The sequence below is a fragment of the Miniopterus schreibersii genome (genome assembly GCF_964146895.1).
Source record: "Miniopterus schreibersii genome assembly, chromosome: 3".
Lineage (NCBI taxonomy): Eukaryota > Metazoa > Chordata > Mammalia > Chiroptera > Miniopteridae > Miniopterus > Miniopterus schreibersii.
The window spans coordinates 7,333,661-7,356,181 of NC_138103.1; the positions used below are offsets into that span (position 1 = coordinate 7,333,661).

Sequence of the window (22,521 nt, forward strand, 5' to 3'; positions counted from 1 at the left end):
CAGCATCTGCTCTGCACGCAGGCGCAGACCACGTCTTCTTTTTTCCTTCCGCCCGCGCCCCCTCAAAGCTTCCCCTAGCAACAAGCTCTGGCTCACCGCTAAGGCGGGGCGAACCCCTGCGCCGCAGCCCCCTCCACCGCCAGTTGGAAAGCGCGCTGGGCTCCTCCCCCTCCAAGCCTAGCCCTTCTCCCCGCCTCCCACCCAGGGTCCGCGTGGCGGAGCGCGTGCGCACTCTGCCTTCATGGCTGCCTATCTCCCCGGCCCCAGCAGTAAGGAGAGAGGGGCGGGGCTGTTTCCTCTGAGGCCCCGCCCCCTTTGGCCGGGCGTTTCTACAGCGCTTGCGCGCTCCCACCCGGTCTCCATCTTGGAATTGGGAGGAAGAGGGAGAGGGAGACCGGGACGAGACCTGGGTTGTGGTGCAGCGAGAACCTAAGACTGAAGAGGAGAGGGAGAGGGGCTGCCGGGACTTCCCTTAGCTACAATCTTTCACCTGCCCTCAGGAGAGAGAAGGAGGAGGAGGCCGGGGCGGGAGTGGGGCTGTCACCCTCCGACCCTGACGTGAGAGGGGCCGTTTGGCCGGACGTCCTAGGGGTGGGCGCCCTGTCGGTGGCCGGAGACCTGGTGCTTTGGTGCTCCGGTCCTGAATTTTCGGGCTTGTCCCCTCGCTTCTCAAATATCTGGCTATTAGCCCCACAGGTTGGAGATATACGCGACTTCGGGTCCCAACCTTTCTAAACCTGGGCTCGTTTTATAGGGTTCCAAATATCGGGTTCAGGGCCCTGCGTGCACCATATCCGGGGTTTATTCCCCACTCGTTCAAATACCAGATTCAGCCTCCCCGCGTTCAGATATCTGGGGTTCAGACCCCACAATCAGAAATCCGCGACTCCGCAACTGTCGCCCTCGAGGAGGAGGACTGGACCGCGAGGTCAGATCAGGTTGTCACCCCCTCCCCTCCAGGGGAGGCTTCCCGGGCCCGCCCCTCAGGAAGGGAAAAAGCCGAGGAAGAGGTGGCAAGGGGAAAGGTCTCCTTGCCCCTCTCCCAGCTTGGCCGAGCCGCTGGAGGACCCCAGGAGGAGTCGGAAGCGCTGGGGCACCATAGTGACCCCTACCAGGTGAGACACGGGGTGCAGGGACGCGGGTCCCTGTGTCTAGCATTGAGAAGAAAGGGTGCTCCTTTCTCAGAAGCTGGGCCTGGGTAGGCCCTCACCTCAGGATGGGGAAACCCAGCTGGGCCAGTGGTCAGCCTCAGGCTAGCCTTGCCTTCTGCTACCACCTTCTTCCCCTTCCTCATCCCTTCATTATGTCTTTTTGATGGGGGACCTCAGGTGACAGGGTCTCTGATGTCACCGGGCGTCACACCCTAGGTGTGTGAGCTAATCAGATGGGTTTGCACCCTTCTGATCTCGCCTGTTCACTTTGTCCCTCACAGATGCCTCCGTGATTATAACCCTTTTAACTGTATGTTCTGGGGTGTCGATCCCCATGCCTCTGATCCCCATGGTGGGTCCGCTTATCTGTTTTTTAAGCTTGGTCTGGTTGGGTTTCTTGTCCTTTCAAGGAAATGTGTGTGTGCATTTGTGTTTGGCGGTGCCTGGCAGTATTTTCCTCCAGCTATATCGTATAAATAATCTCATAACACTTGTCAGCAATCTATCATTTACAAAGTGCTGTACATCCATTTTCTCATGCAACCCCACTCACCCTTTTATTGCTATCTTCCCATTTTACAGTTGAGAATATTAAGGCCCAGGGAGGTTGCCCAAGGTCACTTAGTGGCAGAATCAGGATTTAAGTTGGGGTAAGATTTAAGAATGGGAGGAAGAAGAGCTTCCTTTTTTGGGAGGGTTATACTCAGAAGCTTTTCTTGATGGGAGGCTCTGGCTCCTATCTTCTGCCTCATGGATTTTTCTCTCCACTGTGACCTTCATCTTTACTGTGATCTCAGTCTTTGCCCTGGGTTCCTGAGAGGGCTCTCTTCTGACAAATGATAGCTACAGTGGTGTCTCTTAATAGTTAAGCCAAGCTGCTGGGGTAGGATGATCCCCAAAGTATTAAAGCCTTGTGGTGACCCTGGAGGCAGGAAAGAAAAATCCGTATACTGAATGTCTGCATAGTGTTCCTAAGTATGGGATCTCACTAAAAATTTCACAACACCCCTGTGCTGTAATTCATTTTACTGAAGAGACGACCAAGTATAATGAACTTGCCAAAGCCCTGTTGCTGTACATTGAGGATGAAATGTACTACTGGTAGTGTAGGGAGAGGCACACTTGGATGTCCTCATCTGCAGAATGGAGATAACATTGTCCATTTTAGACGGTGGTTATGATTTAGCACAGATCTTGTGTTCGATGTTATTTGAGGAAGAGGCCCCATGTGATGTGGCCTAGGGTCCTGTGTTGGTATTCTTTGTTGGGAACTGGTAAAGAGGTCAAGAAGATTCCTTTGGCAAATTTTGAGCACCTGCCTTTGTAGGGGGGTATCTGGTTGGGGTGAGGGGTGCTTGGCAGGAGAATGGAGAAAGGGGCCTGCTTTGAGCAGCCTAGGAGGTACTGAGGGCAACCCATCAATCTCGCAGACTATTCTGAGCCTTCTGCACCCTAGGGGCCCACGCGAGAGAGTTGGGCTTGCTCCTTGCCCTCCAGCTTCCAGTTGGGTTAAGGAGACAAAATTAACAACACAATAGGAAACAATTCATGACAGAATATAATTACATGCTAAATTGTTAGGCTCTTTTAAGGAGCTAGAACTCTGCCCTGGGAGTCCAGCTCTGCTGAAGGCTCCTTTGTGCCTGAATTCCAACAAGTGCTTACTCAGGAGTCTGGCCTGGAATCCCTTTGGGGGGTCCTGGCTTTGATGCAGGAGCTTTCTCTGGGTGTTTGGCTAGGTGCTCTAGGAGCTCTCCCTAAGCACCCCTGTGGTCAGAGAAAGCTTCCCGCAGGAGCGGCCTGAGCTTATAGTGAGTTGCTGAGGGAGAGTAATGAGCACACATGCCTCACTGGAGAGGAGGAAGTCCTGTTCTCTGACCTTGGAGAAGTCCTCTTTTCTTAACATGCCTCAGTGACCCTATCTGTGAAATGGTGACCGTGATCCTGCCCTGCTTATGTCATAGGGCTGTTTTGAAAGTGCAGTGGTAGAAGACCAGTTTTGGGAAAGTCGCTTAACCTTTCTGAGTCTGTTTTCTCATCTGCAAAATAAGGGTAATAGTAATAACCTCGTAAGTTTGTGGTGAGGATTGAATGAGAGAGAATGCATAAGGTGTTGCTGCACATGCTCAATAAATGTGACTTGTACACTGCAAATGCCCTGTACCTGTGTGATGCCTGTGTGATTGTACTGGACAAATAAGGCAGCCCAGATCACAGAGAGGGCCCCAAAGCCAGATGCCATTTCTGTCCCTGTCCTTCCCATTCTAGATCTCCTCCCTGCCACAGTATCCCTAGCCCTTTTTGAGAATGAGTCTTCTGGCCCCTCTGGACTAGTAACCACTTATAACAATGGCCGGATTTCCACTGCCTCCGGCCTGGCCATTTCCTGCTCTCTTCCAGGCTGTGAGAGGTTGAGGGGAGGAGGAGGGGGCCTCAACGCTAAGGGGATTGGAAGATGTCTGGAAATATGGATGGAGTATGGGACTTGTGGGACAGAACACTTGGGGGCTTGGGGATCTGGCTGGGAGGCAGAATCTTATATTCTTGAGGGAGGAAGTTGGGGTTATAGGGAAATGGAACTTGTTGAGGTCTGAGGGGGATGGTTAGGATCCTTAGCTCCCAGTCTTCCTAGCAGTTTTAGGGACTCCGGCCCCCGTGCTCTGGTTGCCAGGGCAACTTTATTTTTTTGGAGCTTTATGTTCCTAATCTCCCCCTGCCCTTCCTCAGCAGTGCCTCTTCCTCATCAGGGAAATAGGGAAGGGGAAGGCAGAAACTTGAGGGACACCTTCCTCTCTCTGAGAGCCCCATCCTTGCTCTAAGAGTACCATTTCTATTCTCCAGATCAGGCCCCACTCTCAGGGCCCTCAGGGGCCACCATGCCAGCTGGGGGCCGGGCTGGGAGCCTGAAGGACCCTGATGTGGCTGAGCTCTTTTTCAAGGATGACCCTGAAAAGCTTTTCTCTGACCTTCGGGAGATTGGCCATGGCAGCTTTGGAGCTGTGTACTTTGTGAGTTGGGGCTTGGGAGGGTGGGGGTAGGGATGGGGATTGCATTCTTCCCTGTGTGGCCCTCCAAACAGTTCTCTACATGACTCCACCACACTAACCTTTCCTGCCCTCTTCCTGCTGCCCAGTTCTCACTGGGTGCCTTCACCACCTTCTTATCTGGTCCTCTAGGCCCGAGATGTCCGAAATAATGAGGTGGTGGCCATCAAGAAGATGTCCTACAGTGGGAAGCAATCAAATGAGGTGGGTCAGGCTTAACAAGACTGGGGGGGGGGCAGGAGACCCCAGTCTCAAGATGCAGGCTGAGTAAGCCTCTCCTCCCCCTGACCACCTCCCAGAAGTGGCAGGACATCATCAAGGAGGTTCGGTTCCTACAGAAGCTCCGGCATCCCAATACCATTCAGTACCGGGGCTGTTACCTGAGGGAACACACGGCTTGGGTGAGCTGGTCCCCTGACTCTGGCCTGATTTTTACCCCCCAACCAGGCCCATCCTTATTTCCTGGTCTAGTCTCTTAGATGGGCCCTACTCAGAGTGCTGGTGTGGGGATCTTGGGAAGGAGGAAGTCTCTCCAAGCCTCTTTATTTCTCCGACAAAGCCATGAGCAGCAGTGTCTGTCCAGAAGGAGAGGCTCGTTTGAAGAGTGACAGGCTATTAGCAGTTGGAAAGGGGGCACGTGGGTTGGAGGAGCTGGAGATTGGATGGGGCTTTGAAGGGATTCGGGTGGGAGAGGCTCTGACTCTAGGGATTCTCCTACCACCCCTCATTTTCTTAGTTGTCCTTCCTCCTTGTCGTTACCCTTGGGGCATTGCCTGAGTGAAGGATAGAGTGAGGAAGCTCTGTTTTGGATCTCTGCCCAAGGGAAATGGGCCAGGGGTGGCCAATTCTGCTGATCTCTGACCCTTGACCCTTCCTTAGCTGGTGATGGAGTATTGCCTGGGCTCAGCTTCTGACCTTCTAGAAGGTAAGTAACTCTTTGTCCAAGTGGGAAAAGGGGAGAAGAGCAGAGAAGCTATAGGGGAAGTAAGGGAAGCTTGTTCCAGTCCCACCGTTGAGCTCCCTCAGTTTGATGTTTTTCCCTCACTCCCCAGTGCATAAGAAGCCCCTTCAGGAGGTGGAGATTGCAGCTGTGACCCACGGGGCCCTTCAGGGCCTGGCTTATCTGCATTCCCACAACATGATCCATAGGTACAAGCAGCACTGATGAAGGCTGGGAGGGAGGGGGATGATCTCTACACCACTCTTCATTCAGCTGGGCTACAGCCTTCTTGAAAACTTGGTACTCTAGCCCCTACCCTGCCTTCCTGAGATGCATCTCTTACTCTTGTGCTTTGCTTCTTTGGCAGGGATGTGAAGGCTGGAAACATCCTGCTATCAGAGCCAGGCTTGGTAAAGCTAGGGGACTTTGGCTCTGCATCCATCATGGCACCTGCCAACTCCTTTGTGGGCACCCCGTACTGGTGAGTGGGAGTAGTGTTGAGTGGAGAGAGCTCCCAGGAAGTTGGGAGCAGGAGTTGGCAGGGTCTGGGTGGGTAATTAGCCTCTTTCTCCTGACTGTTCTCCCAGGATGGCTCCAGAGGTGATCCTGGCAATGGATGAAGGGCAGTACGATGGCAAGGTGGATGTCTGGTCGTTGGGGATAACCTGCATCGAACTGGGTAAGGACATCCCCCTCTCTGCTCCCTCATCCTCTTTTCTATTCATTTCCTTCCCATACCATACCATCCTTCAAGGTCTCCAAGTTCCTGTCCATTTTAACTCTACCCTTGATCCCCAATACAGGCGGCTGTCAAATTCTCCCAGTTCTTATACCTAAAGATTTCATAGCATTTATCTCTTTCTGTCTATTACTCTAGTTCTAAACCTTTTTTGAGCACCCACGGTGTACCATGTGCTGTGCTTGTAGGTTCTGGGGGTATAGCAGTGAATGAGGATCCTGTGTTCATGGAATTTATATTTAAGTTGGGGAAACAGGCATGTTTTCTTTCAATGTGATAAGAGCTGAATGGGGGAGTTAAAGGAATAGTACAACTCTAAAACAAGGTATTTGACCTAGTTCAGAGAGTGAGGAAGGTCTCCTTGTAGCAGATATATCTAAACAGAACCACAGGGCAAATAATAGTTAGCTGTTTGAAGACTGTAGGGAAGAGCACGCCAGACAGGTAAGAGCAGGCGTGGGGAGCTGAAACTAACTTTCGTTATTTGGAATAATGCACTAATGCAAAGAGCAGTGAGTGATACGGACAGAGAGGTAGGCTCCAGTGAGTTCATAAGGCCTTGAAGCCAAGTTAAGGTTCTCATCTTTATTGGCCCGCACTTTTAAAACTTTTTTTTTTTTTTTTAAATTTCAGAGAGGGAGAGGGAGAGAGAGATAGAAACATTAGTGATGAGAGAGTCATCGATTGGCCACCTCCCACATGCCCCCCACTGGGGACCTAGCCCGAAAACTGGGCATGTGCCCTGACTGGGAATTGAACCGTGATCTCCTGGTTCATGGGTCGACACTCAACCATTGAGCCACATTGGCCAAGCCACTATTGAAACTATTTAGTGAGATAATGTTTGTAAGGCCTCCAACAGGTGCCAAGCACAGGATAGTTGTCTAAGAAAGTGATGCTGTTAGTTATTCTAATCAGCAACTTCTTGCAGTGATCTTGCCTACTGCCAATCTCTCTTACTACAGTCTTTCTTATGTCACAGAAATCTGCCCAAACTCTGTTGTTTTACCCTCCCTCCTCAGAGCCATCAGTGGCTCCCTATTGCTTTCAAGACCAAAATCCTATCCATCTTTTCTTATACCAGGCTAACGCTCTGCTTCCTAACACTCTGGCTCTCCCCTTCATGAGCTCCACCCCTGTGTGCCATGAACTTTTCCACTTTCTTGCCTTGGTTTATTTTGTGTCCCCTGCCGAAGGGCAGAAATTTGTACATGTCTGTCTCTCCATGTCTGCATTTGCCATTTGAGGCTGCAACCAGACAGGTGATGCAAATACATGAAGCAGGCCAGGAATAAGAAAAATCTAGAGCTATCTATTTTATTTCTAGTTTTGGTAGAGACATGGATACAGAGAAATACTTCTCTACAGTTAAAAAACAAAAAACATCAATCCTGATGATAAATGGCTACTGATAGTCAGGACCAGAGAAGGAATATGGAGAAGACTATGGCAAACTGGAGATTGCTGGTGCTTAGCTCCCACCCATTGTTATGCAAGAATGTAGGCTCCAGTTCACTAGATCTGATTTTTCACAGCACATTTGTCTGAGCCACAAGGGGCTCCTGGCTTGCAATTTCTAATCTAAGGCCTAACTCCAATATTCCTTTTTCCAAAAGACCTTCCCTGAATGCCCTGCAAATGTACCAGCTTGAAGGTCCATCACACACCCAGGTTTTCAGCCATTATCTGCCTCCCTCTTGTGCCAGTTAACAGTTTGAACTTGATATTATTTGTCCAGTTCTATTTAATCTTTCCTGTCAGACTGAAAGTTCCTTGAAGACAGTCAGGAGCTGAAATGTGAAACAGAGACTTCTGATTTCTGTTCCAGTCTCCTCTGCCTACCTGCCACCTCTTACTTTCTTCCACTTGATCTGTCTCTATAGCGGAACGAAAACCACCGCTGTTTAACATGAATGCGATGAGTGCCTTATACCACATTGCACAGAATGAGTCCCCTGTGCTCCAGTCAGGACACTGGTAAGGACTTGGATTTCTGGGCCCGGCAGTTAGGCCATAGGGTAAGGCTGTCTGACTCATGCCCTCCCCACCCCTCCTCCCTCACCCTCCTGTGACTACTAGGTCTGAGTACTTCCGGAATTTTGTCGACTCCTGTCTCCAGAAAATCCCTCAAGACAGACCAACCTCAGAGGTTCTTCTGAAGGTGAGGACTCACTGGTCTAGCATTCTCCCAGCATTGTAGCTTCTTCGAGCCACAAGAAATCCTTCAGTGAAATTAGTGATTCCTAGTTCTTCCTCCACCAAGAACTTCATTTATGAATTTCCATCATCATCTCTGTACCCTATGGACACTGTGTGTTGCTAGATTTTGTCTACTGGACTGCCTTTATTTATTAAGTAATAATTTGTTTTCGTATCTTTTATTAATCAAAAATGTATATAATTGTGAGCCAGAGTTTCTGGTCAGCTTGCGATAACCAGGGTTACCACACTGATCTGATGTAAATCAAGCAAAAAGCCTGTGTAGCCTTGTCATGGGTAAATGTATGATTTCCCTTAGGTGTTTTTTGACTTATCAAAAGTAGAGGGGTCCATCTTCCCTTCATAGATTTATGGGAACCTGAGGAGCCTTAGTTGGGAACTGATGTAGATTGTCTAATTTGACAGTTTTATAATTGTGGGATACCTTGTGAGGCCCAGAGAGGCCTCGTGACATGTCTGGGGCATATAACACTTTGATAGAGGACTTGGACTAGAATCCAGATCTGACTATTCTTGCTTGTCAGCATGGCTGAAGGAACAAGAGACTGGGAGTAGAGATTGGGTTGTGAAAATTAATGTGGGAGAAAGTGTTGGGACAAAGCCAGCATCCACCTATGATGGGCATGGGCCCCAGGGGAGTGCCTTAGGTTAGAGGTAATGCCAGCACCCATAGGATATTGAGGGTCATCGGTGCGCTTGGCAGCACGCCTCAGTGTTCTCTTTCCCCAGCACCGCTTTGTGCTCCGGGAGCGGCCACCCACAGTCATTATGGACTTAATTCAGAGGACCAAGGATGCTGTGCGGGAGCTGGACAACCTGCAGTACCGCAAGATGAAGAAGATACTGTTCCAAGAGGCACCCAACGGCCCTGGTGCTGAGGCTCCAGAGGAGGAGGAGGTGACCCAGCTTGCCCTGCCACCCTTTACCACCATGTACTTGCATCCTAGCAGCTGCTTGGCCCCCCTTGCCCACCCCTCCTCACACCCACTGTCTCCTTGTGCTACCTCCATGTACACACCCCTTGTTCTTCCCCTTCCCTGCCCAACAGCCTACGCCCTGTCTACAGGAGGTGGAGCCCTACATGCACCGGGCTGGGACACTGACCAGTCTAGAAAGTAGCCACTCAGTGCCCAGCATGTCCATCAGCGCCTCCAGTCAGAGCAGCTCAGTCAACAGCCTAGCAGATGCCTCAGACAATGAGGAGGAAGAAGAGGAGGAAGAGGAGGAGGAAGAGGAGGAGGAAGGCCCTGAAGCCCGGGAGATGGCCATGATGCAGGAGGGGGAGCACACAGTCACCTCCCATAGTTCCATCATCCACCGCCTGCCGGTATGCAGCTCACCCTGAGTAGGCCTAATAGTGGAAAGGCCCAGCCCCATGCTCAGGCATCATCTCGTTTCCCTTCTCTCCCTCCCAAGCATGACTGCCTCTCCTCTAAATCTGACTGGGTCTCCAGGGAACTCCCCTTGGGTCCAGTGGCCTCTGAGCCTGGAACATCCTTTCCACCTTCCCTCTAGGGCTCTGACAACCTGTATGACGACCCCTACCAGCCAGAGCTGACCCCGGGACCTCTCCAGCAGCCTGCAGCCCCAGCTCCCACCTCTACCACCTCTTCTGCCCGCCGCCGGGCCTACTGCCGCAACCGGGACCACTTTGCTACCATCCGTACTGCCTCCCTGGTAAGTGCAGCCATCCTTCCTTGGGCTAGAGGCCCCAAACTAAGTCCAGAAATTATTTTCCCCTTGTGACACAGGAGTAAGTCCAGATTCTAACCTCACTTTTGGTTACTGTGTCTTACCTTCTCTTCAGCCCTGTCTCCTTCCAACAGACTGTTTTGGCCACACTGCCCAATGTGTCCAGTCCCCCGGAAGTCACAGTCCTCCAGTGGATTAGCCACATTGGGTGTTCCTAGCTTGGCAAACTTTCATACCATTTTTGTGGCTGGGCTTAAATAGTGTCTCAGGGCCTTCCTAGGCCCCTGGCCAATTGGGTGCTTTACATCCCTGTGCTGTGCTGCTCCTGAATAGTATTATGAAAGATGGGCTGGATTCTGTGCTTGTAGGGGGCAAGGGTGATGTTCAGGTATCTGTCTCATACTAGTGATTGGTTCTCAGGTCCACACACATGCCTATATTTAATCCAGCTCCTCGGGGAGGGACCGAGTATGATCCCATTGGAGAGATGAGGCAGTCGTGACCCACAGGACCTGCTTGCCCAGGGCACTTGCCCGAGCACCTTTGATGGTTCTCAAATTCTGTAAACAGGACCTTGGTCCTTTCTTAAAACTAAGTCATAGCAATGTTTTTCTCAGTTGACAGGGAAAAGTGGGTAGACTTTATAAAACATAGTTTTTCGTTCATACCTTTAATAAACATTTAGATTACATTCCTGCTTAGCTGGAAGCACCAACAACCCCTTACAGGCTACTTGGTCTAGTATGTTCTTGTGGTCTCTGCATGTGGTTGGTTGTTCTGGTAGGTCAACTCTTCAAATCCTGTGATACTTGGTTCTTTGTGATACTGTGCAGAGAAGTCTGTGACTTCCAGGGGATTGGCCACCTGGACAGTGGACCTTAGCTCAAAGCTTAGATGAGGACATCCAGGGCCAGTATTCTTGTTATTCCAACATCTCACGTCCAGATCCTGGCTCTGAACTTGGGCTGTAATGATCCTCAGTGTTTGCTGAAGGGAAACGAAGCTAACACTTACTGGTTCAGTGTTCCAGACACTAGTACGTATGTATCAAAGTTAATCTCCACAGTCACATATAAGGAGGTATTATCCCCCCCACTTAATAGATGAGGAAACCTCGGCTTAGCAACCTTAACTTGCCTGAGGTCACACGGTTAGTAAATGGCAGAGCTGGGACATAGACCCAGGTCTGTTTGCTTACTCTTTTGAACTAATATGAGTTGTTCCTACTTTTACACCAGGATATGCTCAGTATATTTTATCATCTCATTCAGTCACATCAGTCTGTGAAGTCGATTATATTTCTATTTTCCAATTGAGGTGGCAGGCTCAGAGAGGTTATGTGTGAAGAAGGTACCAAATGTGAGAAATAAACCCAGGATTCTAAAACCCATGCTCTTTGTCCATAGAGCATGAAGACTCTGTGTGTTGTTAAAATGGAGGTCAGGGCTCACCCTTGTCTCTCCCCTCCAGGTCAGCCGTCAGATCCAGGAGCATGAGCAGGACTCAGCTCTGCGGGAACAGCTAAGTGGCTATAAGCGGATGCGACGACAGCACCAGAAACAGCTGCTGGCCCTGGAGTCACGGCTGAGGGGTGAACGTGATGAGCATAGTGCACGGCTGCAGCGGGAGCTTGAGGCACAGCGGGCTGGCTTCGGGGCTGAGGCAGAAAAGCTGTCACGGCGGCACCAGGCCATCGGTGAGAAGGAGGCGCGAGCTGCCCAGGCTGAGGAGCGGAAGTTCCAGCAGCACATCCTTGGGCAGCAGAAGAAGGAGCTGGCTGCCTTGCTGGAGGCGCAGAAGCGAACCTACAAACTTAGGAAGGAGCAGCTAAAGGAGGTGGGATAGGTTACAGCAGTAGGTAGGTCCTGGTGGTGGGCAAGGCAGATCCTAACTGCCCTGCTCTCCCCACTGCCCAGGAGCTCCAGGAGAACCCCAGCACACCTAAGCGGGAGAAGGCTGAGTGGCTTTTGCGGCAGAAGGAGCAACTACAGCAGTGCCAGGCAGAGGAGGAGGCAGGGCTGCTACGGCGGCAACGCCAGTACTTTGAGCTGCAGTGTCGCCAGTACAAGCGCAAGATGCTACTGGCTCGTCACAGCCTGGACCAGGATTTGCTGAGAGAGGTGGGTCACCCCATATCCCATTATCCTCCCAGATCCCAGACAGCCTTTTTCATTTGCCTCACTTGTGGTTGTCTTTCTCCACTGCCCTCCATTTTATGGCTCTGCTTCTCTTGAACACCCCTTTTGTTTCTCATGCCTACCAGACAGACCCTGCTAGAATTCCCTTAAGATTCTGTTTCCAGGACAGCCAGGAGTTTGGCTCCCTTATACCCCTCATCTACACACCTCATCTCCCCACCCTCAGCTCCTTCTGCCAAGGAGTTTTGGGACTCTCACTTCCTTGACACCAACAAGGCTTCCTGACTGGACTCTGGGCCCTGCCTCTCTTCTGCTTCAGGACTTGAACAAGAAACAGACACAGAAGGACTTGGAGTGTGCATTGCTGCTGCGGCAGCATGAGGCCACACGGGAGCTAGAGCTACGACAGCTCCAGGCTGTACAGCGCACAAGGGCAGAGCTCACCCGCCTGCAGCACCAGACAGAGCTGGGCAACCAGCTGGAGTACAACAAGCGGCGTGAGCAAGAGTTGCGGCAGAAGCATGCAGCCCAGGTTCGCCAGCAGCCCAAGAGCCTCAAAGTACGTGCAGGCCAGCGTCCCCCGGGCCTCCCGCTCCCCATTCCTGGGGCTCTGGGACCACCCAGCACAGGCACCCCTAGAGAAGAGCATCCCTGCTCATCTGGCCAGGAGGCAGTCCTTGACCAAAGAATTCTGGGAGAGGAGGAGCAAGCAGTTCCAGAGAGAAGGATTCTGGGAAAGGAAGGGGCCACCTTGGAACCAGAGGAGCAGAGGATATTGGGGGAAGAATCAGGAACTCCTAGTCCCAGTCCACAAAAACTTAGGAGTTTGGTTGATGAGGAAGTTTGGGGTCTTCCTGAGGAGGAGATAGAGGAGCTTAGAGTCCCATACCTGGCACCTCAGGAGAGGAACATTGTGGGCCAGGAGGTGGCCAGGACATGGAGATTATGGGAGAAGGAGGATGGGAGCCTCCTGGATGAGGAATTTGAGCTTGGCTGGGTCCAGGGCCCAGCACTGACCCCAGTACCTGAGGAGGAGGAGGAGGAAGAGGAGGAGGGGGCTCCAATTAGGACCCCAAGGGATCCTGGAGATGGCTGTCCCTCACCAGACATCCCCCCTGAACCCCCTCCAACATATCTGAGGCCCAGCCCTGCTAGCCAGTTCCCTGGACTCCTGTCCCATGGCCTCTTGGCTGGCCTCTCTTTTGCAGTGGGGTCCTCCTCTGGCCTCCTGCCCCTACTACTTCTGCTGCTGCTCCCGCTGCTGGCGGCCCAGGGTGGGGGTGGCTTGCAGGCCTCGCTGCTAGCCCTTGAGGTAGGGCTGGTGGGCCTGGGGGCCTCCTACCTACTTCTTTGTACAGCTCTGCATCTGCCCCCCAGTCTGTTCTTACTTCTCGCCCAGGGCACTGCACTGGGGGCTATCCTGGGTCTGAGCTGGCGCCGAGGCCTTATGGGTGTCCCTCTGGGCCTTGGGGCTGCTTGGCTCCTAGCCTGGCCAGGCCTGGCTTTACCACTGGCAGCTATGGCAGCTGGGGGCAAATGGGTTCGGCAGCAGGGACCTCAGATTCGCCGGGGCATCTCTCGGCTCTGGTTACGGGCTCTGCTGCGCCTATCGCCCATGGCCTTTAGGGCCCTACAGGGCTGTGGGGCAGTGGGTGACCGGGGTCTGTTTGCACTGTACCCCAAGACCAACAAGGATGGTTTCCGCAGCCGACTGCCTGTTCCTGGGCCTCGGCGGGGTAATTCCCGCGCTTCCCGACACCCACTAGCCCTATTGGCAAGGTTTTGGGCCCTGTGCAAGGGCTGGAACTGGCACCTGGCGCGGGCCAGCCAGGGTTTGGCCTCCCGCTTGCCTCCCTGGGCTATCCACACACTGGCCAGCTGGGGCCTGCTTCGGGGTGAACGACCCAGCCGTATCCCCCGACTGCTACCACGCAGCCAACGCAGGCAAGGGCCCCCTGCCTCCTGCCAATCACCACCAGGGACTTTAGCTGGGCGGAAATCCCGAACCCGTCAGTCCCGGGCCCTGCCTCCCTGGAGGTGACCAGCCCAAATCTAGAGCATTGAGCACTTTATCCCCCACTACTCAGTGAAGATTCTGCAGTCCCAGTCCTTTCACCCCTCATTCCTCAGTATGCCTCCCCCCCCCCCCCCCCCAGCCCTTTAGACCTCTAGACAGGCAGCCTCCTCCGCTATGGAGCATAGAAGTTACACTTCGTGTTCTCCTGAAGCTCCTCCCCCCCCCTAAGTTATTGCTGTTCTCCCGCTGTGTGTGTGCTCATCCTCACCCTCATTGACTCAGGCCTGGGGCCAGGTGTGGTGGTGGGTGGAAAGAGTCATGTTTTTTTTTTCTCTCTTTGATTTTGTTTTTCTGTCTCCCTTCCAACCTATCCCCTTTCCCCCATCAAAAAAAGAAAAAGACAAACACAAATAAAATATCTGAGCGGAACTATACCTTTGGCCCAGGCTGCCTCTGTCTGCTTTGTCCTGCCGCCTAGCCTCCCCGGTATGCCCCCAATCCAGACCCTTGGTCCCCGGCTCCATGACCTCTTCACCTCCATCTACGTTATCTCAACCCCTTTCATCCTTCAGCCTCATCCTCTCTGCCGTCATAGCTTTGTTGCATCATGACCACCACCAGCTTGGGGGTCTGGACCTCTTTGAGCTTTGACGTATTTTCTTATTCCCACAGTTCCCATTTGTGGATTCCTTAAGATGAGTCCTTAGGTTCCAGGTCCTTTTGTCCTCACCCCCTGCTTTGTTTCCCAACCATTCCCTATATGGTTCCCTTCTTTCTGGGAGCTGAATTTCTCTCCTGGCATCAGACATTATCCTAAAGGGCTGGGGGATGGGTCTGGAAACCCTCTACAGTAGAGGGTAATGAGTTTGGGGGGCCAGGCAGAGAGTATGGGGGCTGTGGAAATGGGATTGGTTGTGGGCTTGGAATGGGAGCCGAGTACGTAAGGGGCTGACTGGAATGTGGAGATCTGGCCAGGGTGGCAGCTGCTGGCCCATTGAACTTGTCAGGCCCTTTCTGGCCACCTCCTTTGCCCCTTTGCCTTATGTGGCCTGAGATGGGCCACCTCTTCTTATCCATTTCTCAGCTCCGTGCTTATCCTCCTTCCCACCCAGAGGTGCTGAACCTGGGCCTTCCTCTGTCTTTAGCTGTGTTGCTCTCTTCCATGGGTGTGTTGTGTGATTTGGTTTTCTCCTCTTGTACACATTCTGTATGTGCTCACATGCTACTATCTCTAGGTCATGTTTTCTCTTTGCATGGTCAAAGCTTCTTGTATGCCCTTAGTACTCTAAAGATTCTCAGTTCCCTGTCCATGAACTCTCCTGCTGTTTCTTGTGTGTTTTCCACCCAACTCTGTGAACATGCTCTTGGAACCTGTCTTGTTTTCTTTGCATCCCTTGCCCATTGAGAATCTTTCTGATCTCTCTCAACACAATCCCATCTCTCCATGTCTGTCTGTATACAGTTCCCCCCGCCCCCTCTGTCTAACATGTTTTCTGTTTCTCTCCCTCTCCCTGTCTCTGTTTCTGTCTCCTCTCCTCTCTCTCTTTTCCCCTTCTCCCCTGATTGTTCCTCCTCCTCCTCCTCTTCCTCCTCCTCCTCCTCTTCCTCTCCCTCTCCCTCTCCCCTGCCCCCATTTCCCCTCGGTCCATCCACTGCATAGTCTAAGGAGCTGCAGATCAAGAAGCAGTTCCAGGAGACGTGTAAGATCCAGACTCGGCAGTACAAGGCTCTGCGGGCACACTTGTTGGAGACCACGCCCAAAGCTCAGCACAAGAGCCTCCTTAAGCGGCTCAAGGAAGAACAGACCCGAAAGTTGGCAATCCTAGCCGAGCAATACGACCAGTCCATCTCAGAGATGCTCAGCTCACAGGCGGTGAGGCCTGGGGTCCAGGGAGGGAGCATGGTGGAGGTTGGCCTCTCTTTCCCACTTGGTTATGGGCAGCGAAAGTGGGGGAGGGGGTAGACAGAGAAGGGGCTTTTTGTTCCTGGGAAGCCTCCCAGTTAGTATTCTCCTAAATGGTTTTATTCTCTCTGGAGGATTTTCTTTGACAAAGCCAGCCTGCCTACTCTACCAGGAACCACCAAGAAAAGAGTGGCTGTAATTTTTCCTTGAGCCTGAGTTAGTTTAATGTGTGAACAGGGAGCAAATCAAAATGCCTGTAGCCCTCAGGCCAATTTTCTCAGACTTCTGGAGGGTTTTGAAGGTTGCTGTTCTAAAAGTGGTCACACATAAGACTGGAATGGGCCACTTAAAATATACACATGGTGTAAAAAGTAACACTGTTCGTTGCTATTTTTTCACCCAGTCCCTCTCAGAGGTAACAGTTGTTAATAATTCATTGTACTAGATTTTTCCTATGCATATTTGAAAAGTTACATAAAAATTTTAAACAAGAATGGAATCATACTTTACATACTATTCTTTAACTTCTTTTTCCACCTAATGTTTCTTGGACATCTTCCCATGTCAGTACACGTACCTCATTTTTTTAACAGCATAGAATTTTCCATGGTATGAATATACCATAATTTATTTAACCCATCCCTTATTGGTGGACATTTAGGTTGTTTCCAGTATTTTGCTATTACAACGCTTCAGTGAACACCTTCGAGCACATGTGCAAGTATACCTTGGGGATAAATTCCTGGAAGTGTAATTGCTGTGTCACAGGGTATGACGACCTTTCATTTTGGTAGATGTTGACACTGGCTGCTGCTTGAAACCTTAGGGCCCAGGCCTACCTGGGGCAGGGGAGGATTGTGGGGGTGGGGGAGGAGGCCCCTAAAACTAGTTCTTCCTAATTTCCAGCTGCGGCTTGATGAGACCCAAGAAGCAGAGTTCCAGGCCCTTCGGCAGCAGCTTCAACAGGAATTGGAGTTGCTCAATGCTTATCAGAGTAAGATCAAGATCCGCACGGAAAGTCAACACGAGAGGGAGTTGCGAGAGCTGGAACAGAGAGTAGCTCTGAGGCGGGCACTGCTGGAACAGCGGGTAAGACGGCTTGGCCTCCAGGATGGGGTGGGGAAGGCAGTACCCCCACCCTCACTGGACTCTTTGATTTCTATTCTGGGTGCCCCAGGTAGAAGAGGAGCTGCTGGCCCTGCAGACAGGGCGTTCTGAGCGAATCCGGAGTTTGCTCGAGCGTCAGGCCCGTGAGATCGAGGCTTTCGATGCTGAGAGCATGAGGCTGGGTTTCTCCAGTATGGCTCTGGGAGGCATCCCAGCTGAGGCTGCTGCCCAGGGCTATCCCGCTCCACCCCCTGCCCCTGCCTGGCCCTCCCGCCCTGTTCCCCGTTCAGGGGCACACTGGAGCCATGGCCCTCCTCCACCTGGCATGCCCCCCCCAGCCTGGCGCCAGCCCTCTCTGCTGGCTCCCCCAGGTCCCCCAAATTGGCTGGGGCCCCCAGCACAGAGTGGGACACCCCGTGGTGGAGCCCTGCTACTGCTAAGAAACAGCCCCCAGCCCCTGCGACGGGCAGCCTCGGGGGGTAGTGGCAGTGACAATGTGGGCCCACCTGCTGCCGCGGTGCCTGGGCCTCTGAGCCGCAGCACCAGTGTCGCTTCCCACATCCTCAATGGTTCCTCCCACTTCTATTCCTGAAGTGCAAGGTGGATAAGCAGATGAAGGGGCAGGGGCAGGGGTGGGTGGAGCCTGATTCTGGAGGGCTGTAAACTTGAGGCCCACCCACGGGTGGGGGACAGGATGTTGGTTCCAACTCTCCTCAAACCTCCTCATCTCATGAGCTTCTTGGGCTGGCCAGTGGTCCAGGGTCAGCTTGGGCATAGGTGTCTCAAGGCTGACTAGGAGCCCCTGCCTCCCCACCATGGTGCCAGGGTCTCTCTCCATCACAGCCTCGGAAAAGGAGGGAGATATGTGTGTCAAATATTCATCTAGTCCCCTGGGGGAGGGGAAGGGTGGGTCTAGATATACTATATTCAAAGAACTATACTACCCCTGCAATGGGGCCATGGATAACGGATGCCAGGCCCCCCAGACCTGGGATGTGGCAGAGCAAGTCTGGGGCCTGGGGTGGGGAGTACAGGAGGAAAAGGCTTGCATAGGAAGAAGGATCAGGATGGGGTCTTGGGGTCAGGATGCCTGGGTCTCTCCATTCCCCTGTTGCCGTCTGACGTCCTGTGCCGTCTTGTCTTTTTTTTTTTTTTTTTTTTTTTTAAACTTGAGATCAGAGCTGGGGCAGGGGAACAAGGAAAGGACCTTGGAAGGGCCTGCTCCCAGGTCTGGGGGCTGTCACGGGAGACCCTCCCAGCTACGGGGCTGGCACAGAGCCCCCATGGCAAGCTTTTAATAAACTGTTGGTTATTCTAACAGACCCCAGGACTCATGCTTTCTAAGATGTGTATTAAGGACTGTTCAGTGGCAGGTGATAGTGTCACTTGTATTTAAAGAGAATTTATTGGGCTGTATAAGTAAAAACTGCATTGATTTTAATGACTTTGGGCATGACTGGAGCCAGAGCCTCAAATGGGATCATTAAACTTGATCTCTGCTTCCCTTTGCTTTGTTTTAAATATTTTTAGAAGAGTCACTTTATGCTCAGGCTCCTGGCAACTCCAGGCTTGCCTGTTACCAGCAACTTCAACAGCAAGAATCCCAGTAAAGTCCTCAAGTACCTCTCTGACTCCATCTGTAGCCAGAGGCCTGGGATAGTATTGATTGGTAAGGTGTAGGTCCTGTGCCCCCACTCCTTTAATGCTAAAAGAGTTTACCTATAGACCAAGTGGCTGTTTTCGTAAGGGGGAAGGAAGACACACCAGCTGTCCCCAAATTATTTCATTTTGTGCTTCACATTAAGGCCAGTTTTCATATGCTCCTTCAAACTATGGAGGAGGCTCAAAGAGGCACACTAGTCAGATTGGAGGAAGGAGAATAGGAACCACACTCATGAATAGAGTCTGGTAGCAGACTGGATGGCAGGGTCTAAAAGCTGGGACTTCTTTGGAGAACCTGAGGGAAATTAAAGGGAACCAGACTGGGGGTGGATGGGAAGACAGTGGCCACTTCTCAGCCTCCTGGCCCCAAGTACAGGGGAATGAGAGTGGCAGACTAGTTTTGATGAGGTGATTCAAACACTTATTTATTAAGTCAAAAAATAAACCCCTGTAAGCACTTTAAACTGAGAATGTGAAACTGAGAAGTGAGATCCCAACAACTGTGTCTCTGGGGGTTTCAAGTCTCTGAAGAAAGTTACTTTTGCTCTGCGGGCACAGAATAGGGGTTGGTTGTCGGGGGCAGGCTATATATGTGCTTTCTACAAGTGTGTAAAGTCCCTGTTAATAGATGGGGGAGCTCAGTTACTGTCACCATCACTGCTGATGATGCCACGCATATGTGACCAGTCTGGCCTTGGGGGACGGTGCCGCTCTTCCTCTGAGTCCAGGGCCCGGCGGTATAGCTCCCCAGGGGTGGCTGCTTCTGAAGGGTTCCAGGCCGTGCGTCTGCGTGGCCGACCTGGAGGGAAGTAGATTACTTGTCTAAGAAAGTCCAAGCCCCATCTGTTCCTGGGGAGTAGTACGAAGCCCCTCACCTGAACAGCTGATAATGTTAGTAACGTCCAAGGATGCCACCTCAGCTGCCTCCTCACGCTGCTCCTTCAGAGCCCGACACTTCTCTAAAGAAGGGTTACCTGGGGCAGAAGAAGCTTGTGATCCTCTCCTGCCCAGCAGCCACGGACCTCTCCTGCAGCCCCCAGGATATACCCAGCCTAACCCTTCATGCCCAGAGCTTCCAGCTCTGCCCGGAGGACACACAGGCGCTCCTTGCGTGAGCGGCAGGAGCCCAGCAGCTTCTTGTAGTTGCGATGGGCACCACAGGCCCGAATGTAGCGCTTTAGTCTCATCACAGCAGGGTGGTCCTCATCACGATGACCAGCCTGGCAATGAAAGACAACAGCTGAAGGCCAGGACTTCTGGGCTTGAGTCTGGGTCTCCCTCTTCCCTTAATTGTGGCCTCCCACCCACCCCATCCTCACCCTCACCTTCCTGCCTTTGGGTTCCGGACTGCCATTTGAAGAGGAGGAGGAAGAGCTTCGTGTCCTGCTTTTCTTGGAGCTCTTCCTGTAAGAGCGGTTCTTCCTCTCCCCCTTGGGGGTCCCCCCTGCCTCACTGTCACTCGCCTCCCTCTCTGAGTCACTTGCCTCACCATTGGCTGTTTTTCTACTTTCCACTTTGGCTGACTTTCCCATGCCTTTAGTAGCTGGTTGCCTCCAGCTGTCTTCCCCATCCTCCTCACTGCTTCCACTCTGCCTTTTGCCACCATTCCACTGAGTCCTGTCCTTGCTCTTTCTCCGCACTAGGGGCTCTTCATCTCCCTCACTGTTACCTCCGCTGCCTTCTGCTCCTTTCTCCTTCTCTTTCTCTTTGTCCCCCCCGTCTCCCAGCACAGCCCTGTTTTTCTGCTTACCGCTCCTCTCCTCCCAAGCTGACTTTCTCCCTCCATTGTTTGGAGTTCTGAGTTTCCAATCCTCTTCCTCTCTGTTCTCTTTCTTGGCTAGGATCTCCTCCCCCTCGCTCTCCTTTTCACTTTCCTGGTGTCTTTTAGCCCCTTTGTTTTCCGTCCTTTGGGTGGGTTCCTCCTCACTGTTACTCTCTTGCATGGCCTGCTTCCCACTGTCTGAAATCTTGCCTGGTGCCTGCTTGTTCTTAGTTGTGGCCTCCCACCCCATCCTCACCCTCACCTTCCTGCCTCTGGGTTCTGGACTGCCATTTGAAGAGGAGGAGGAAGAGCTTCGTGTCCTGCTTTTCTTGGCGCTCTTCCTGTAAGAGCGGTTCTTCCTCTCCCCCTTGGGGGTCCCCCCTGCCTCACTGTCACTGGCCTCCCTCTCTGAATCACTTGCCTCACCATTGGCTGTCTTTCCATTTTCCACTTTGGCTGACTTTCCCATGCCTTTAGTAGCTGGTTTCAACTTCCTCCAGCTGTCTTCCCCATTCTCCTCACTGCTTCCACTCTGCCTTTTGCCACCCTTCCACCGGGTCCTGTCTCTTGTTGCACGTTTATTCCTAGTCCTGCCTTTGGACTCCTCCTTATCCTCTTCCCCACTGCTCTCCTCTTTCCAAACCTTACTTGTTCCAGCAGAGCTCTCCTCCTCTTCCTCACAGCTCTCCTTCACTGCCTCCTCTGATCCAACCTTTGCAGTAAGGTCCCTCTTCTGTTCTTCCTCGTCACTGCTCTCAACTGCTTTTTTTGAGGCTCGCTTTGGACTCTCCTTCACTGGGCTGATTACTGCTGCCATCCCATACTTTGCCGGGTGGCTGAAGCAGTTTGGATTGGAGGCTGCAGCACTGGGCTCTGGAATGTGGAGAGAAGAGAAGGTTGGGACAGGTTCCTCCTGTCCCTTCTCCCTCCACTTGGGATAATAGGTTGCCTCAAACCCTGCACTGACAGATGAAGGGAAGGACAGCAGGAAACAGCTGTCAGTCCACCCTGTTCCTGGTCCCTGACTCACTGACCTCATGACCTCATCCAGTGCCTTGGAGCATAATACATGCAGGGTAAATACTTTTTGAATGAACCACTGTGCAGAAGGCACTAACCTGATTCCGAATTCACACGGAGCCTTTTTCTCTCTGGGTCACTGCAGGGGGTGGGAGGCCTCTTTGCCTTCTTGGCAAGGTCTAGTCCTTCTCTGGCACCCGCTTCATCCACCTGTTTGTGCAAAGAGGGCAAAACCTGTATCAAGGTGATGTTCTGCCTCACCCTCTCTCAGGCCCCTACTCCTAGGCAACAAACCCTGCCTCCCGTAGCGGGGCCTCAGCGCCCACACCTGCATCTTCAGCAGTTCCTCCTCAACTAGCCGCTTCAGTGCCTGCTTCTCCTTGGGATTCAGATGGTCACGGCCAGTGTGAGCCAAGAACCTCCGCCGCACGATGGAGTGCGTGAGCATGCTGTGGAGACATGTGTCAAGGGGGAGTCCGCGCCCTGCCCCTGCTCTTTTCAACCCCAACCCCAACCCAGTGCACCTGAGGTCCGGGCGGCCTCGGAAGAAGCTACGAGTGAACTCCTGCATCTCGTTTTCCCGCGCCATTTTGCTCTAATTGGGATTCGTAGCTCCCGCCTTTTTTATCTTCTCGGCCTCCGTTAGCACGTTTGACAGGAGCTTGCGCACGCGCAGTGTAGTGGCGCCGTGTGGCGAGGGGCCGTTGAGTGGCGGTTGCGGCCCGCTTGGACCGAGGACTTTGCCAGACAAAACCTGATTTCCCCGGCAGTTGGAGGGTCTCGCGGCTCCTTCCTTTCCTTAGAACCAATCGTTTTTTTAAAATTCTCGTTAGAAACCGATTCGGCGCAACCTTTGGGTGTAACGTAATCAGTCCGCGACGCCTCTGTCCGTGGTCACGGGCCAGCTAGGCCGCTGTGACTTCGAAAGACAGAAGAAAACAGACATCTCTCCTGAAAACTAGGGATCCCGGGGGAAGACTTATGCCTTCCAACCGCTGAGCATTTTTAGAATCAGTAAAGGCGCTCTCCTGCATCCTCCATCTTTGTGACATCATCACGTCGCGGCGACGCCAACTTCACGGTAGCCGCTTGAAGCAACGTTCCGTTCCCGGTATTCCCTGAGAGG

The 22,521-nt window shown here is 52.5% G+C and overlaps 2 protein-coding genes across 5 annotated transcripts; one reads left to right on the forward strand and one right to left on the reverse strand.

Annotated features, from left to right (window-relative positions):
• Positions 1-354: 354 nt before the first annotated feature.
• On the forward strand, positions 355-18,271 carry TAOK2 (TAO kinase 2). 4 transcript variants are annotated; one of them, XM_081133675.1, is made up of 19 exons: positions 355-1,115; positions 3,993-4,159; positions 4,328-4,399; positions 4,495-4,596; positions 5,075-5,120; positions 5,248-5,344; positions 5,503-5,616; positions 5,723-5,814; positions 7,758-7,851; positions 7,954-8,035; positions 8,824-8,991; positions 9,161-9,421; positions 9,610-9,771; positions 11,257-11,622; positions 11,703-11,906; positions 12,244-12,483; positions 15,602-15,814; positions 16,751-16,933; positions 17,022-18,271. In XM_081133675.1, exons 2-19 carry the CDS (start codon positions 4,028-4,030, stop codon positions 17,541-17,543), a joined length of 3,150 nt encoding a protein of 1,049 aa, XP_080989801.1. In that variant the 5' UTR covers positions 355-1,115; positions 3,993-4,027; the 3' UTR covers positions 17,544-18,271. The 4 variants fall into 4 exon arrangements, with proteins under 4 accessions (XP_080989801.1, XP_080989800.1, XP_080989798.1 ...); XM_081133674.1 differs by having other exon boundaries at positions 375-1,115; positions 9,143-9,421; XM_081133672.1 differs by lacking the exons at positions 15,602-15,814; positions 16,751-16,933; positions 17,022-18,271 and having other exon boundaries at positions 1,025-1,115; positions 9,143-9,421; positions 12,244-14,321.
• HIRIP3 (HIRA interacting protein 3) lies at positions 18,256-22,451 on the reverse strand. The gene is made up of 7 exons (XM_081133676.1): positions 21,920-22,451; positions 21,724-21,844; positions 21,494-21,605; positions 19,939-21,248; positions 19,671-19,833; positions 19,489-19,587; positions 18,256-19,412 (listed from the first exon to the last, which is right to left on the reverse strand). Exons 1-7 carry the CDS (start codon positions 21,982-21,984, stop codon positions 19,252-19,254), a joined length of 2,031 nt encoding a protein of 676 aa, XP_080989802.1. The 5' UTR covers positions 21,985-22,451; the 3' UTR covers positions 18,256-19,251.
• Between the last annotated feature and the right edge of the window lie 70 nt (positions 22,452-22,521).